Here is a 17,557-nt window from a genome sequence, read left to right on the forward strand (position 1 = left end):
GAGGTTTCTACCTCCACGAAAACTTGTGTAGCTTTTATAGTTTTGAAAGTAGTGTATTTCAGTCGGGAATTTCTAGCTTATCTCCCCACATCTGTTCTCACGCCCAGTTGTTTATTGGGAGTTCTACTCCTGGCACCAGAGAAATAATTAACTCACTAGCCTTCGAGCTGGCCTGAGTTATCACATAATGTGGAGGGGAGAGTATCCAGAGCTGACACACTAGCTACAGATAAGATCTTCTGTGGTAGGGGGGATGTCCTGCCACACTCTTGTAGGGGTAGCATGTGCAGGAAGATTCTGGCCTTACTTTTGCCTGCATAACATTGTGCTTACTGGCTGCTCTGCCCAAAGAGCCACTGCTGGCAGAGACAGCCCCTCTGCCACCATCAGCCCACCCACGCCTGCCCACAGGCAAGTTCCTATTTTCTGGCTTACAAAAATCACTCCTAGCTTTTGGTGTCTCTGAAACTTACTCAAAGATGGATCTGCCATTCTCCTGCAAAACACAACAGCAAAGTTGCATTGAATCTCCCATGTACGGCCCAACAATATCCTACTCCCAAACAACATAAAGGAAGCATTCTTTTCAGAGTAAATTCAAAGCAATGGACACTTGCCAGAAGTGCATGGACTGCTCAGGTTAAGAAAAGCCAACAGTGAAAGTTTAATTTTGGGGGGGCAGAACCCCTCACCAGCACTCACTGACACCCTCCTCAGCATACACAGCTGCCCTTTAATGTGTGCCCACTCCTACCTAGAGCATGGTGCTCCAGGTCCTGGCAGCAGTCTGCGACCAGGTGCCACTGGCAGACTTGGTGCACCTTGGGGCACTGACCATGGCACGCCTCAGGATGCAGAGTGCACAGTCCGCTAACTCTGTACAGTGTTGGTCCAGAGAGCAGGGGTGGCCAACAGAGCCAGTCTCATGCTGGACAGGCTCTGTGCAGCATAGCCCCAGCTTCCTGCAGCAGCTTGCCCTGCTGAGCAGTGCAGCCACATCACTCCTCAGTGAACTGCCACATCATTGTTACAGTGCCTCCAAACCTGACCTCCTGAAGAATATTTTTGGGAGGCTGGTGCTGTAACACCACTTTGTGCAGTTTTTGATAAGCCTGCACATAGATTGGTGTTACCGCTTGGTCACCTGGCTGGCACAAATCTGCATGGTGCCTCCCAAACACAAGGCTCAGCACTGTGCCACTCCCAGTCCCCTGCACTCCACCGGGACATGGCTCCTCTGTCCCTCCAGTGCTGTCATGCTGAACTCTGGTTCAAGGCAGCAGGTAGCACGGCCCCGGAAACACCCACACAGCACTTTACAGGGATAGCAACAGCAGAAGATAAGGTCAAACCTTTCTCTTGATGTCCACCATGCCAAACCAAAGTTTCTCTCAGTCAGACATTGCAGCCCTTCTCATCATAATCTCACTGAAACTGAAAGAAGTTGATCAATAGTCAATTGATCAATAATTAAGTCAGCAAATATTAATTACAAGCCTAAGAAGCAGGACGCATCTTAGCCTTGTCAAGATAAGAGAAACAGAATGCACCTTGTCAAAGTAAGAGGAACAAAACCTATTATCAGCAGAAAATGCTGAACCAGCCAGCAAAGGACTGTGCATGCTTCAGAAAGAAAGGTTAAAAGTGCAAAGTGAGGAAGACTAGCAGCCTTCATCAGAATGACCCCTAAGGAAGACTCGGAGCCTTCCTCAGTGCGACCACCAGAGTACATTGTGCTTGTGTGTTACATATGCTAATGATAGTAATGATTTCCTAAAAGTAATTTGTATCACCACTCCAATCCCAAGGAATGTAATGAAATATGCTTGAAATTTAGCCATATATTGTGCTGTGTAAAAGTCCTGAGTGTGTTAGGAGGAGAAATCCCTTATGTACCCAGCACCAAATAAAGCAAATACCCACCTCACCGAGTCAGTCTCTGAGGTGACTCTTAGCTCAGCATTGGAGTGAATCAAAACAAGAGACCTGTCCCATAGTGTTCTCCTGGGCTACACCAATTCCACAACCCTGAAGAAATCCAGCTGTTACTTGAAGGCATGGCCTCACCTTCCTCTACTTAAGCTGCCCCTGCCTTTCCTCCTGGGGCTGGCACAGGCCTCTGCATGGACTCTCTTGTGAGTTGGACTCGAAGACCAATCCCACAGAAAATTAATTCAACAGAAGAAAAGCATACCTCCTTCTCAGCTGGCTCAGCTCCCCGGTCCTGCTTTTTATGCAACAGCATGAACCTGTGCATGGGAGGTAAAGCAATATGCAGAATAAATAAATAAATAAATAAGACTCCACAACTTGGGGTAGTTATGAATTGGGTATGTATTGTCAGCGCCCAGCACAAGTGAGATAGCTCTCCAAAAATTTGTGCGTCGCGCATCAGTCTGACCCACACTTTTATTTAGAAAGGTGTTCCATATGCAGTACATTGCACAACTTTGCCATGCATATTCAACCCTTGGCCCCGCCTGTCCTTGCCTCTCATGCTAAATAGGTCCACGCCCTTCTATGGCATATGTGGTTTGTCATGGTGGTCCTGTGGGGATCTCTGGTGGTTTCTTGAGGCTGAAGACCGTGTTCTTCTTCATGGTTGAACTTTTGAACTCTTCCTCTCTGTGCGTGCTCTTTCAGTCTTTTGGTGCTTATCTGAGAACCATCTGTCAGTCTTGACAGACTTGGAGACAGAGGAGCCTCTTTATCTGGGCTCTTTGCATTTTTGGTCTTTTCTGGTATTGTTCTTTATGCAAGAAGCTTCAGAAATTTGCATTTTTTATGCCCTTTGTATCATGGCAGAGGTTTCTAAAGTAAAAGGTTAAAATTTAACACATAACTCTACAAGCTGGAATATAAATACTTAATTAATTTTTTAACTTAAGTGAACTCTGTGAAAGACAATAGCATAGTTTTTGTTCATCAGGAAAAGCCCCAGGGATTGTGTAAGTCACAGGAAACAGTGGGGCAGGAGGGCAGGATGTATTGCTATTAGTAGATAGTGGAATTGAGAGATCTTTGAAAGCTGCGTTACCATATTTGGAGAAGTTATTGCAGGGTTAACGCTACCTCGGAGGAAGAAGAATAGGAGCTTTCCTCAAACGACCACCGGACAGCAGACAAAGACCCCTCGCAACACGCCACGCAGATGCAGAGCACGTCGAGACTGTCACAAAGTCTGGAACTGAAGGGGTATGAGAACTGAAAGACCGGGAGGTGTGGTGCGAGCCGTTGGTGGGAGCAGAGGCTCCCCGGCCGCCCAGCGCTGCATTTGCCCGTACTGCTTGCTTGCTAAATTAATAAAATTCTCTTTATAAAGTGACACAAATTGGTCCCGTGTCATAATTTATAACAATATTTGGTGCTGTGACTCGGATAGAGAAATAGCCCGGTTGTTCTGGGACCCTCAGGAGGCGCCTTGCCTTTTTTGGCGGCCCGATTGTTCCAGACCTCCCGGTCTCTCTACCGACAAACCTAAATTAAGCTGCGGACAAAGGAGAGCCGGTTAAAAGGAGAACCGGTTACCCCTGTAAACTTTGTGCACGAAGATCCGAGCGAAGACGCAGGACGCGTAAGTATATGCCGGTTTCCCGCTCGGTTTGGGGTGGTTTTCCCGGAGTGTTGTGTGTGAGAGGTCTCATAGAGACCAAGTGAGTGCGAACCCTCAGTAGTGCAGTTCCCAATACCCGAGAGGGCTTGGGCCACGAACCAGGGGAGTGCGTGTGTGAAAAATTGAGTGCTCTCCAGAAGATGGGACAGAGGAAAAGCAAGCCCTCTGGTCCCATGGGTGGGGGAGCCCCTGCAAAGCTTCCCCAGATTCCTGAGGATAGTCCTCTAGGAGTAATGATAAATAATTGGCATGCCTTTCCCAGTAGGGGAAAGGGAAAAGATAAAGCAAAAATGATCCACTATTTTAAGGAGGTTTTGGAAAAGTTTGGACCCAAATTTGGGAGGTTTGGACCCAAATTTGGGAGGTTTGGACCCAAATTTGGGGGATTTTAAAGAGGTTTTAGAGGTTTGGAGCCGAGTTTGGAGGGTTCTGTCCCAAATCCAGGAGGTTCTGACCCAAATTTGGGGAGTTTTAAGGAGATTTTAGGGGGTTCTGACCCAAAACCAGGAGGTTCTGAGCCGAATCTGGGAGGTTCTGACTGAAATTTGGGGGTTTGGAGGCAGAATTTAAAGACTTGGACCTGAAATTTGGAGGTTTTGACACAAATTTGGGGGATTCTGACCCAAATCTGGGGAGTTGTGACCCAAATATGGGGGGTATGGACCCAAAATTAGGAAGTTCTGACCCAAATATGGGGGGATTTGACCCGGAGTTTGGGGGATTTTAAAGAGAAAAGGAGAATTATAAGGGAAATGGGGATGAGAACCTAGGATAATAAACATCAACAGGGACCATTAGCAGACACTAAAAGGCCCCTGCAAAATCCCCAATGGAATAACCAAGACCCGCAGCATAGGACCCATATGGATGACCTGCGGAACATAATCATACAGGGCATTAAGAGAGCCGTCCCGAGGGGACAGAATATGCAAAAAGCCTTTAAGGTGCAGGACGAGAGGAGGAGGCAGTGAGACAGGAGAAGGAGATTCTCTCAATCCCAGCCCCGAGGACTAAAAGGCAAGTAAGGCAATTATTGGGACTATTTCGGTACTGCAGGTAGCGGATAGGAAATTTCAGTGGAAAGATAAAACTTTTATATGTGTCATGGTTTGACGCTGGCATGATGCCAGCACCCCATGAAAATGCAATTTATCAATTAAATATTGTGAAATGCAATTGAGAACAGAGTAAAGCAGGCTAAACTTAATAATAAAGGAAAAAATTTATTATACTATTACTACTGTTACTATAAAAGGAAAAGAAAGAAAAGGAAAAAACTATACAAAATTTAAAATAAAAACTTTCTAAAATATTTCTCTTCTTATTACTTAACTCTACTAAATTATAGTGAGACTCATTTGGATCTTTAATTAAGTTTTTATCTTTTAAGATAATTAATACTGAGTTTATTGAGGAAGAGAGGAGTCCCCCTTGTATTACAGACTCTTAGGAAACACAGCTGCTACCTCTTGTGTTTTCATGTTATATGTGGCACTGCTCAGACACACTGGCTAGTGTGACACACTCTTTTTTTTATGTTACAGTGTTCTTAATACTGTGCAGGGATAGAGATTGCTTATAGGGCTCTTTTAAGTATGCTTTGCTAAGAACTATTAGGAACAATAGTCTAGTGTTTTATTTCGGGACTATAATCTCTCTCATTTTCCCCTGGGGCCGAGGGTCTAAAAACAGAGATTGCTTTTTTTTTTTTTCTCTGAAGACGAAGGGCATCTTTACACTCTCTTTAGCTCTCTCCATCTATTCTTGAACTGGTAGTTGCTGAAGGAGGTCTGTACCTTGTGATGACCGGAACCAGAGAGAGCTAATTCTCTTGGGAATTCTTCTTTTAACCCCTCTGTGTTCTCAGAGGTGTGTCTACTTTTAATTGGTTATTTTAAGTGTCAGTATCTAAACTTGACTCTTGACTGGATTGACCTCTTCTTTCTAAAAAAAAAAAAAAAAAAAAAAAAAATTCTGTGTCAAAGCATGACACTATGATAAATTGACAAAGGATTACTCAAATAGTCACAAGAAGATGAGGAACAATTAGAGGCCCTTAAAAGAGAATTGAGTAATGCACCTGTACTTAGCCTCCCTGATCTGAAGAGACCTTTTTATCTGTTTGTTAGTGTAGATGGGGGGAACGGCATATGGAGTTTTGGCTCAAGATTGGGCTGGGAGTAAGAAACCAGTAGCCTACTTATCAAAGCTTCTGGATCCTGTTAGTTGTGGGTGGCCCACCTGTTTACAGGCAATAGTGGCAGCTGCTTTGCTGGTAGAAGAAACTGGTAAGATTACCTTTGGAAGCGAGTTAAGGGTAATGTCCCCACATAACATAAGGGGAGTATTGCAGCCGAAAGCAGAAAAATGGATTAAAGATGCTAGGCTTTTGAAGTATGAAGGAATCCTAATTTCATCCCCTAAATTAACACTTGAGGCCACTGCCCTCCAAAATCCTGCACAGTTTCTGTATGGTGATCCTCGCTCGGAATAAGCACATGATTGCCTCCAGAAAATAGAAGAACAAATAAAGATTAGACCAGACCTGGAGGGGGAAGAACTGGAAACAGGGGATAAGCTGTTTGTGGATGGATCATCCAGGGTACTTGAAGGGAAAAGAAGGTTGGGATATGCTATAATTGATGGGAAAACCCTACAGGTAAAGGAATCTGGTCCCCTGAGCCACAGCTGGTCCGCCCAGGCATGCGAATTGTATGCAGTATTAAGGGCTCTAAGATTATTAGAGGGAAAGACGGGGACAATTTACACTGACTCAAAAATATGCCTATGGTGTTGTGCACACTTTCGGGAAAATTTGGGAGGAAAGAGGTTTAATCAATTCACAGGGTAAAGGACTGCTGCATGATAAAACAGATTTTGCAGGCAATAAGGGGTCCAAAAGAGATAGCTATAGTGTACATACGGGGACACCAGAAGGGCATGGGAAACACAATCAGAGGAAATAATCTAGCTGACCAGGAGGCAAAAAGAGCGGCACTACTAACTTTAAAATATAAACCGATGAACATGCGATGGGAGAATTGTACCACCTGTGGGGGTGGTTTGGAATGTTTTTGTGAAAGCCCTGAGGAGAAATATTGCTGTTCACATGGCCCAAAATTCATTTGAACATTTACTGTTCAAGAAAAACAAAAATTGGACTGAATGGGGGTATGGGAAAAAGAGGAAGGTAAATGGATATTACCTGATGGTCGGGAGGTGTTGCCAAAAGCGATGGCATTGAGAGTATTACAGGCAATGCACGGCAAAACGCACTGGGGAACTCAAGCACTAAGAGACCAATTTGCTATTAAAGATATGTGTATAGGGGTATATAACCTGGCCAAGCAGGTAACCAGTCGCTGTCTAACCTGCTTAAAGGTAAATAAGCAGCAGCAAAGAGAGAGAGTGATGGGTGGTCAGAGCTGGTTCACAGACCCTTTTCTCACGTACAGGTGGATTTCACAGTTACCTAAAACAGGAAGGTATAAGTACTTGCTAGTCATAGTGGATCATCTCACCCACTATGTGGAAGCCTTCCCCACAGCAAGGGCAACTGCACATGTTGTAGTAAAAATAATACTGGAAGAGGTTATCCCCAGATATGGTATATTGGTGGCGGTAGACTCAGACTGGGGCCCTCACTTCACCTCGAAGGTGACAAAGGACATTTTTAATACTCTGAGAATACAGTGGAAACATCACACCCCATGGCACCCACAAAGTTCCAGAAGGGTGGAAAGGATGAATGGGGAAATTAAGAAACAATTGACTAAGTTATGTCATGGGTAAAATGCTTACCCCTCTAGCACTGTTGAACATCCGTACCCAACCTCCACTGATGTGGGGGTTTCACCCTTTGAGATGCTGTTTGGGATGCCATATGATATTGAGGCCCCCATGAACCACCTATGTATAGAAAATTTTCAAATCAACACCTACATCACACAGATAATGAATAGGAGAGAGGAGCTCCAGAAAAAGGGGCTGTTAGTGCAGAGACCACCTTTGGACCTCCCCATTCACAAAATAAAGCCTGGGGATAAAGTACTTATTAAAACTTGGAAAGAGACCTGCCTGACCTCACATTGGGAAGGTCCGTTTGTTGTTTTGCTTACCACAGAAACTGCTATCAGAACAGCTGAGAAGGGGTGGACTCATGCGAGCCACGTCAAAGGTCCAGCCACCACAGACGACCACTGGAAAGTGACCAGTCAGCCTGGGGACTTGAAGGTTACCATTAAGAGAAACTGATGAACTCTCTATACATCATTCAAGTCGGTCACAAAGGGGAGCAAGAGGGATATAATTACCTGCTTGTTAGTGATTATTTGATAATTTGTAATAAGGTAGACTGTGATTGTTATCCTTTTGTATGCTTTGCATGTAAAGTTTGCCAAGAACGGTGGGGAGTCCATTGCCGAAGGGAGAGGCTGCCCACTGGGGTTTGTACAGAATGTTACACGACTGAACGAGAATTAACCGAAGCTGTGTTGAAATTAGGGGAGTTGGAAATCAGTGGATTCCCTTTGAATCTGAGGAAAATTTACACCAGAGGGGTGCATCCAGAAAACTTTTGTTTCCACTCTAACGAGCCCCCTCCATTTGTTGCCCAAATTATAAAAGAGTGTTGTTGAAGGGAACTAAAGGGGGTCCCGTGTAACCCACCCCCGGTCAAGGATAAGAACTGGGAACAGTACAAGGTTAGGCAGGAGCAGGAGAATGGGCGCTCAGGTGAGTACCGCTGCTGCCGAGAAGATGGTTTACCCCGCGGCTCGAAGCACCCGAGTCGGCGGGCAAGGCATTGGGGAAAGAGCCAGGCCCCCCAAAAATAGAATAATGCTGAAATGCTCCAACTATTGCCAGCCAAGTACTAAGTTCCTCCAGAAGACCAGTCTGATTACCCCCGAGACACCAACAGGGCAACAAACCCAAAAGGGGAAAATAAGACATTATATAGTAAATGCAAGGTCAGGACTCCACCCTTATTGGCAAATTACTGGTATTACAATGTTTTTTTTACCCTATACTAAGGAGAGGGCTCCCAAGCTTTACATCAGCCTTTTAAGTGGACACTAACCCGAGTGGATGGTGTGGGAATTCAGAACCAGATAACATCCGGATCCCCTAGTTTTAACCCACAGTTATGTGAACTAGCCCCTATAGAGCCTTGTTTGGATAGAAACGGATTTTATATGTGCCCAGCATCAAACCCAGGGAAAGGGTGTTGCAACTACCATGGAGAATATTTCTGTGGGCACTGGGGCTGTGAAACAATAGCTTCAGATTGGTCAGTAGCAGGAGATTAATTCCTTAAAGTATCATGGGGGCCTTATGGATATAAACCTCCGCAGAAGGATTCCAGTGGTAAAATTGTGAACTCGGAGAATTGTCATTATTAAGGGAAGGCTAGAAGCATCACACCTGATGCTGATTAGAGCAAAATATGAGTCAATGCCAGAAAACCTATAAATGGAAGAGATCCTAGTTATAAGCCACCAAGAATTACAAAGGTTTGATGAACAAAATGATGAAAAGACATTAGGGGGGATTTGTGAAAGACAATAGCATAGTTTTTGTTCATCAGGAAAAGCCCCAGGGATTGTGTAAATCGCAGGAAACAGTGGGGCAGGAGGGCAGGATGTACTGCTATTAGTAGATAGTGGAATTGAGAGATCTTTGAAAGCTGTGTTACCATATTTGGAGAAGTTATTGCAGGGTTAACGCTACCTCGGAGGAAGAAGAATAGGAGCTTTCCTCAAACAACCACCGGACAGCAGAAAAAAGACCCCTAGCAACACGCCGCGCAGATGCAGAGCACGTCGAGACTGTCACAAAGTCTGGAACTGAAGGGGTATGAGAACTGAATGACTGGGAGGTGCGGTGCGAACCGTTGGTGGGAGCAGAGGCTCCCCGGCCGCCCAGCGCTGCATTTGCCCGTACTGCTTGCTTGCTAAATTAATAAAATTCTCTTTATAAAGTGACACAAATTGGTCCCGTGTCATAATTTATAACAACTCCAAAAATCTCTGTTTCAGAGGAACCACAACGAACACCTGATCGGGGAGGAGATGCTTCCTTGTCCTAGCTCTGACCTAAGTGTACACAGGATGGAGTGGCCAGGTAACCTTTACCAGAGGTGCAAATTACAGCACTAGCTTCCCACATCTGCTATATTTTGTGAAAAATGTGTATTTTATGATTGGCTTTTCACAAATATTAAAACGACTATTACATGTGTTATGTTAGAAAGTTATGCTGTATTAATTCTCTTAAGTAGCGTGTTAAATAAGTTTTAGGTTATAACATAATGTTAAAATAGAAACTATGTGATATAAAATATTTTTTACTAGTTCAAGAAAGGGTAAGATAATCAAGAAACTCTTTGCACAGCGGTAACAGCAACAGGACACATAAAGAGCTACTGCCTCCTTATCAGAAAAGACACTCTTCCACCTTCTCTCCATCTTCATGGAACCACCAGGATTAAGGGGAAGAAGTTGACAAACACCAGAAAAATTCTTAATTTGCAAGGAATTTATGCATCATGTATAAGATATATGAATATGCAACAGGCTATTGCTTTTAAGGGTTATTACTTTGTTCACGAGGCATGTTTTTGGCAGTGTTATAAATTATGACACGGGACCAATTTGTGTCACTTTATAAAGAGAATTTTATTAATTTAGCAAGCAAGCAGTATGGGCAAATGCAGCGCTGGGCGGCCGGGGAGCCTCTGCTCCCACCAACGGCTCGCACCACACCTCCCGGTCTTTCAGTTCTCATACCCCTTCAGTTCCAGACTTTGTGACAGTCTCGACGTGCTCTGCATCTGCGTGGCGTGTTGCGAGGGGTCTTTGTCTGCTGTCCGGTGGTCGTTTGAGGAAAGCTCCTATTCTTCTTCCTCCGAGGTAGCGTTAACCCTGCAATAACTTCTTTAAATATGGTAACGCAGCCTTCAAAGATCTCTCAATTCCAGTATCTACTAATAGCAGTACATCCTGCCCTCCTGCCCCACTGTTTCCTGCGATTTACACAATCCCTGGGGCTTTTCCTGATGAACAAAAACTATGCTATTGTCTTTCACAGCAGCTTAGTGTCCAAAAACATCCGGACATCCGGAATTCTTTGGTTTTTTGTCTCGTAGTGTCCTAATCGTCATTGTCCAATTTTTTATTACTCTAATTTTATTACTATTTTTATAACTATTTTATTACTAATAAACTTTTAAGATTAAAAAAAACCCAAACAAAAAACCAAACCAAACCAAAAAAAAAAAAAAAAAACAACCAAAAACAAAAACAAGTGATTGGCGTATTTCACACTTTTTAACCTCTGCAGTACACATTGGCACGGCCCCCTCCACCCCCAGGAGAGTCGGGAGGCGCGGGTCCGGCCCGGCCGGGCGCGTAGGCCGCTGGGCCGAGCCGCCATTCCGGAGCCGCCGTTCCGGAGCCGCCATTCAGGACCCGCGGCAGGTGTGGCGCTCGTGCGGTCACGTGAAGGGACGCAGGGCCGGCGCGTGATCCCCGAGCGGGGGCGCTGAGCGGTGCCGGCGGCGCGGCCGCTATGGAGTCGCTGCTGCTGCTGCTGCTGCTGCTGCTCCCGCGGCTGCCGTCCGCCCACGCCGCTCCCGGTGAGTGTTTTGGCCCGGACACTTATGCCAGTCCCCCCTGCTCCTTGGGCCGGATCCCTCTGCCTGACCTCCTTCTTCCTCGGCTAGAGCCCCGGCCCTCATGGACGGGACCCTCAACTAGCTTTTCCAGGCACTGGGCAGGACCCCGAGCTAGCTTAGCTGGGCCGGAGCCCTCAGCCAGCCTGGGGAGCACCGGGAGGGCGCTCCGAGCTCCCCGGGTCCCGGTTCCCAGGCTGGGCTGTGCCGTACCGGGTGACATCAGTCGGTTTCCCCTGTACTGATGATGGCCCCTCCAGCTGCCCGGGTCGTGTGGCCCGGCCTGGAGGAGCGGCTCTTTCCGCAGGTGCGGGACCACTTCAGCTTCGAGACCTGCGGCAACGAGACCTTCCCGCAGCGGTACCTGGTGTCGGGTAGGTCCCGTGGGTGCTGTGGCTTCGGGTTGCATTCCTTTCTGCTTAAGCTTCAACTGCCTCTGTTTCGAGGTAAAGCAGGAGCTAGAGCACTGGGCAGCCAAGAATCAATATTAGCCAAGGGCCAGCCCTGTACCAGCCAAGCATTCCCCAGCATTGTCTATATTCTCCTCTCCTTTTCATCCACTTTTTACAAAAGCATGTACTTAAAGAACAAGGGGCCTGGCTTTAAACTGAGTAGGCTTAGACTGCACATCAGGAAGGAATTATTCCCTGTGAGGGTGGGGAGGCCCTGCCACAGCTTATGCAGAGGAGTTGTGGCTGCCCCATCCCTAGAAGTGTCCAAGGCCACGTTGGATGGGGCTTGGAGCACCCTGGGAATATTGGAAGGTGTCCCTGCCCATGGTAGAGGGGGGGAAGTAGATGAACTTTAAAGTCATTTCCAGCACAAACCAGTCTGGAATTCACTCCTTGCCTTCTGTTCTTGCAGAGTGGATTGTGGGGACTGGCCTCTCTGGAGCAAGAGTATACTATAGCAGGAGCTGTGTTAGGCTTGCACCAGAGCTGGCTCTGTGTGTGTGTATCTTCAGTTGATGCCAGCATGTAATTCAGTGTTCTGAATGCATCAGGAAAAACAAACAGCAACTGAAATGTTGCACTCTGTACCGATCATTTTTAGTAGTAAAGGTAACTCCTCTTGGGTCAGTGGTTTGCAACTGTAGGTAGCTTAATCCATGTGAAACAATGAGCACTGCCAGCAAGGAGCCAGCTGTGTCTTACTTTTGTGTCACTGACAATAAAAGAGAAAAGGCTTTTTTAAACACCATGTGACTAAAAATAGAGCAGTTTCCATAACCAGTGTCCCAGGTTTTTCAACCCTGCATATACAGAGGAACTGGGGAGTAATTTTCAGGGAGAGAGCAAAGGTGGACTTGGGAATAGCAACAGACCTGAGCACTGCCCAGCTTGGTGCCCACCTGCTGCTGCCTCCCAGCTGCATTGGGGTTTTCAGATGCTCCAGCTCACATTCACATAGTCTGTTGCTCTGCAGCTTGTTCAGCACTTGTGCCAAGTTGTGTGTTTCACCAGGCATGAATTCATGAATGTATTTCAACCCAAAGACATGGACACACTAGTAAATTTTGAGAGCATACCCAAGGCTGCAATTTCACTAATTAGGTAGTCCTTTTTGAACAGGATGTTGGGATTACATGGTTTAAAGCACTGTGCAACTTCTGTTTGTTTTCTTTTAAAGTGTTATGTTTTATCTGTGAGTCCTGGGCAGAACTGAATAATATTTAAGAGAAGCAAAATATTAACAGTGCAGTTCTACTGTTTTATAGAGAGTTTCTTACTCAAAATTCCTGTAATTCCATTTCCCCCTACTGTTTTTTGTGCAATGTGAGACTTTTCAGATTATCAGCAAGAAAATAAAAACTAATTTCACAACAGGGAATCTGATACTCTTGAGTTTAGCTAGCAATTCCCCAGGGTTTTAATCTAAAAATAGATAACTTTCTAATGAGCCCATCTGGTTTGGTTTTGGCTCCTGTGATGGTTGTTTACTCCAGGAGCCATTAAACATATGAGAAGAGCGAGAGGAAAGAGAACACTGAGCACTCCAGTTACCTACCCACTATCCAAAGCAAATGCATCATAGTTAGTTGGCCTCTTTGTTAATTAAGAGGAGCAGTTTCACTAATGAGAGGTTTCAAATGCCATTTCAAGCCAAATCTGGCTTTGTCAATTCTGTGCTGAGAATGCCAAGAATAAATTTGGGCCTCTCTGATCATGGAAACAGCCTCATGTGACAGCAACATCCATGGGACAGCTGCTGGGCAGGGTCTCTTTGGATGATGTGTCGAAATCAGCACTTAACTGAAGGTCTGAAGCTTGTTATTGAAGAAAATTATTTATTAGCCCTCTTAATTCCTGTGCAGTTTATGACTAAGATAAAATCAAATGTTTGTTAAAAGTCAGCAGGCATTAGAGCAACTGTTTGTTAGATAAGCTAGTGTTGCTATAGGACACGAGAATGCACAACGCGAGCCACTTGCCACTTTGCAAGGTAAAAGAGAAAGTTTATTTTCTGACTCCAACTTTTATACTTCTCCAAAGGTGACAGTGGATTGGAGAGTGAATGGGCCACCTCTCCAAAGACATTGGACAAAGCACTAGTACATCAAGTCTCTCCACCCCCATGGAGGAATGCAAAACAACACGTTATTTACAGAAACTGTGTGGGAAAGTTTCCCAATAGAATGTAAACTCAGAAGGCTTTAGAAAACTCAAGAATCAGGGCGACAAGCTAGTGTTAGCATCGCAGCTCAGCTTGTCCTGCCAGACTCAATTTGCCTTTAGTTATAAAGTGATCTGAGGATGAAGCACATCATCTTCATATATCATCATATATATGTACACACACAGACACATATACATGTGTTATATATTGTCTTTGCTTGAAAAGAGAGGTGTTTGTAAAGAAAGGCAGGAGCCTCCCCTGAACTGGAAAATGTAAACCCCCTCTCTTCAAATTGTTACAATTTTGAAATTAAGGGGACTCTCAGGCAAAGGTATGAGAGCAGGAATAACAGTTCTTTATTGGGGAAGAAAATAAAAATAAAATAAACAGTGCAGTAATACAAAATAGCACTGACAGAGTCAGAATATGACCTGACACCCTGTTGGTCAGGGTGTTGGTAGCAGTCCCATTGAAATGGTGGCTACAGTCCTCCTGGAGTGGCAGATGTAGTTCTCTTAAAGCAGTGAACTTGTAGAAGGATGTAGTCTTCCTCTGAAAAACCAGTGAAGACAGCTGCTCCTCTGGGAATCCAGTGGAAAGGCCTCCCTGTGGTCTTCTGTATCTCTGCTTATATCCATGTAGGAATGCTTGGCTCCTCCCTCTGGGTGGAGCTTCTCACAATGGGATGATGTAATTTTAACATTCATGCTGTGGCACTCACTGGCCCATTAACATCAGATGTCTCCCCAGAAGGAGGATTGGTTGTGGAAGAGATAAAGAAAACTGATCAATTAACAGAAGATAACTGCCCCATCAGATAGGAGTAGTATACACCCCCCATTTCTAACCAAAGACACACATATAACATATATCAGCATATCCTGGGCTCCTCCTTGCAGTGTGGGCAGCAGATGTGTGGGGGGATTCTGTCCCTCTGCTCAGGTGAAATCCCACTGGTAGAACTGCCTCCAGACCCAGGGACCTCAATACCAGAAGGGTGTGGAGCTACTGGAGTGAGTCTAGAGCCCCAGCGATGATCTGAGAGCTGGTGTAACAGAGCATCTCACCCTCTCCCAAGAGCTTATCTGTTGTTTGTTAGCCAGTCAGGTATCTCAAACAGGACAAACTGTGTTACTGTGAAGTTTTTTGGGCCCATTGGTTAACACTGGTCTGGTATTTCCCAACTGCCCATAGCTACCTTACTGTTGATGTGAGATCTGACAAGATAAGCTGGATTTTGACTGACTGATAGCCATTCACTTTACAACTATAAAAGCCACCCCAAACTTTCACAAAGCAGAAATCTGCAAAAAAATATATATTTTCTGGAAATGTGTGGAATTTTTCTCGTGAGCAGGTACATCTGCTTCACAGTTACTCCTCAGGGGTTGAGTGAAGGAATCTCTCTATGTTATAGCCATTTCAGTAGTAAATTACATTTGACTTCTAATTAATACTATTTCTTTTGCTACTTTTAACATAGATACCTTGATATAGTGCACTGTTCTATGGTTTACTGTTACTGACTAGCAGTTCTTTAGTTTTATAGTGTGGAGTTGTCGGAACTCAAAATGTCCCTCAGACATTTTCAGAGGTTCCAGGCCTTGGTCAGAAGCATTTTAGACCCTGGCAAGCAGCTGAAAAGAGCTGTGATTTTGAGTTTGAGCCATGGAATGAGTTACCAACTTTGAAGGTGGAACAAGCGGTCACAGAGGGTTAGATGGTATAGTAAAAGTAGTTACAAATTAGAGGGGAAAATTTCTTAGTATTGTACAGGGGGGTTTTAACACCTGTACACGGGGGTTTTACTTTGTACAGGGGGGTCAGGAGTTCTAAGATGGAGGAAAGTGGGCCTGATCCTGTTCTTCCTCCTCCTTCTTCCTTGCCTCCATGTTGTTGGTGATGTTGGCACTCACAGATTGGTTTAGAGTAGAAAAGCACATTTTAACACAGATAGTAGGTATTGGGGAAAATCTGTAAACATATAATACGTAATAGATCATAAAAAAGTTAGCATCAGCCCTGGGCGGGGAGAGAGAAGACAAGCACACCAGGCAGTGAGGGTGTCAGGAGTGTGTGTGTCTCTGCCTGGGCCGCTGACCAAAGCAGCCGCAGTGGGCGAAGACAATCTTTTAGATAACTAGCAATAAACTGCCTCGAGACTGAACAACAAGTGGCTGCGGAGTTTTTCTTTGGAAGCAAAGGTTGGAGGAGAGACTTTACCACCGCACGAGACCCCTGAATCAATCCCGGGGTTGTCACATGGAGTGAGTAGTTCTGGTTAAGATCTTTTGTCTGTTATCTGTTGTCTGTTTAATAATTCATTTTATAAGTAGATCTGATTTGTTGTCATTAGAACTGTGAGCCAGAGTGATTCCTTCAATTTAAGATGTTGCCAAAATTTGAGGCTAAGGGCAGGGCTTGTCTGAAGCTCTCCTGCGTCTCGTGACAGCTGGAACTCCTCTGCTCTGGAGATAGGTTGGGAGAGTGGGTTTGTTCAGCCTGGAGAAGAAAAGTCTCTGGGCAAACCTTATTGTGGCCTTCCAGTACTTAAAGAACATTTGTGAAAAACAGGGGGAGTAGCTTTTTACCAAAGCCAGTAGTGACAGGACAAGAGACAATGGTTTGAAGTTTACAGATGGTGAATTTGGATTGGATGGAAGGAAGACATTCTTCCCTGGGGGAGTGGTGAGGCCCTGGCGCAAGTTGCCCAGAGAAGGTGCGGCTGCCCCATCCCTGGAAGTGTTCAATGCCAGATTGTACAGGACTTAGAGCAGCCTGGTCTAGTTGGAGGTGTCTCTGCCTGTGGCAGGGGGCTTGAACTGGATGGTCTTTGATGGTTCCCCCCAAATCAAAGCATCCTATGAAATGTCATTTACAGCTTTATACATCACAGCAGGAGTATCAGAAAGATGCAGACAATTCCCTAATGTCACTTTTCTGTGAAAAATTAGCTATGCAAATGTTTTGGAGTGAGTTGGACTAAAAAGGGTATATAAATGGGAAATTGCTCTTTTGGGGTCAGCTGTCTGCAAAGGACTTACAGAACTTGAGATTTTCGGTATTTTTCAGGCAGAAGTGAAATTTTCAGACCGTGTAGTGATTTTATGGAAGCTCTTATTTACCCCCACCCAAATGAGAGATTTCTGGAGCCTCGCCTTTCTGACACCTTTGTGTCCCAGATCAGGTCTCAGGAATCAGCCTGTTCTCAGAGTTCTTCCTTGTTAAACTCCTACCCAAAACCAAAAATTGACTCATTTCATGCACATATTCTTTGTTGTGTTTTTGGGGGTATGTTGCAGCATTTTTGAGAGAAAGAGGACATGAATTACGAAATTTGAGCTACTCCAGTCTAGGCCTCAGATTGAGGCCTGGTGAGGCCTTCAAGCCTCTGACGCAGTTAGAAATTCAGAGCTTGTGGCGCAGATAAAAAATAGTCTTAAGGTGTTGTGGGGACCACTGGGTTGCTTGGGTGTGAATTAGTATAGGTTTTATGGTGTAAGGTGTAGGCCGTTTTAAGGAAAAGGTAAACAATATTGGTTTGCCAATCAGAGTGTCTTTGTTTTTGTAAACTATGTAGAAGCTTATATAAACTACCGCCTTATCTTGAATAAACGGAGAACGTTGCATTAATCATATTGGTTGGATGTGCGTTT

General features: G+C 45.0%; 1 protein-coding gene and 2 long non-coding RNA genes across 12 annotated transcripts in view; 2 read left to right on the plus strand and 1 right to left on the minus strand.

The window, feature by feature from the left end:
* The first annotated feature begins 2,361 nt into the window (after positions 1-2,361).
* On the plus strand, positions 2,362-9,603 carry LOC115497538 (uncharacterized). The gene is made up of 2 exons (XR_003963058.4): positions 2,362-3,574; positions 7,737-9,603. It is a non-coding gene; the product is annotated as an uncharacterized lncRNA (long non-coding RNA).
* A 662-nt stretch (positions 9,604-10,265) lies between these two features.
* LOC116809027 (uncharacterized) lies at positions 10,266-11,041 on the minus strand. Its single transcript, XR_004369349.3, has 2 exons — positions 10,904-11,041; positions 10,266-10,536 (listed from the first exon to the last, which is right to left on the minus strand). It is a non-coding gene; the product is annotated as an uncharacterized lncRNA (long non-coding RNA).
* A 68-nt stretch (positions 11,042-11,109) lies between these two features.
* The window catches only part of DPP7 (dipeptidyl peptidase 7), a 34,039-nt gene continuing 27,591 nt past the window's right edge, over positions 11,110-17,557 (plus strand). For all 10 annotated transcript variants that reach the window (XR_005982029.2, XM_041719648.2, XM_041719649.2 and 7 more), the window contains exons 1-2: positions 11,110-11,249; positions 11,546-11,659. Coding sequence is in view for 9 of the 10 variants with exons in the window: in XM_041719648.2 (XP_041575582.2) it covers positions 11,183-11,249; positions 11,546-11,659 (181 nt within the window). In the remaining variant the exon portion in view is untranslated. The remainder of the gene's footprint in view (positions 11,250-11,545; positions 11,660-17,557) is intronic.

This window comes from Taeniopygia guttata, chromosome 17 (genome assembly GCF_048771995.1).
Source record: "Taeniopygia guttata chromosome 17, bTaeGut7.mat, whole genome shotgun sequence".
NCBI classification, from domain to species: domain Eukaryota; kingdom Metazoa; phylum Chordata; class Aves; order Passeriformes; family Estrildidae; genus Taeniopygia; species Taeniopygia guttata.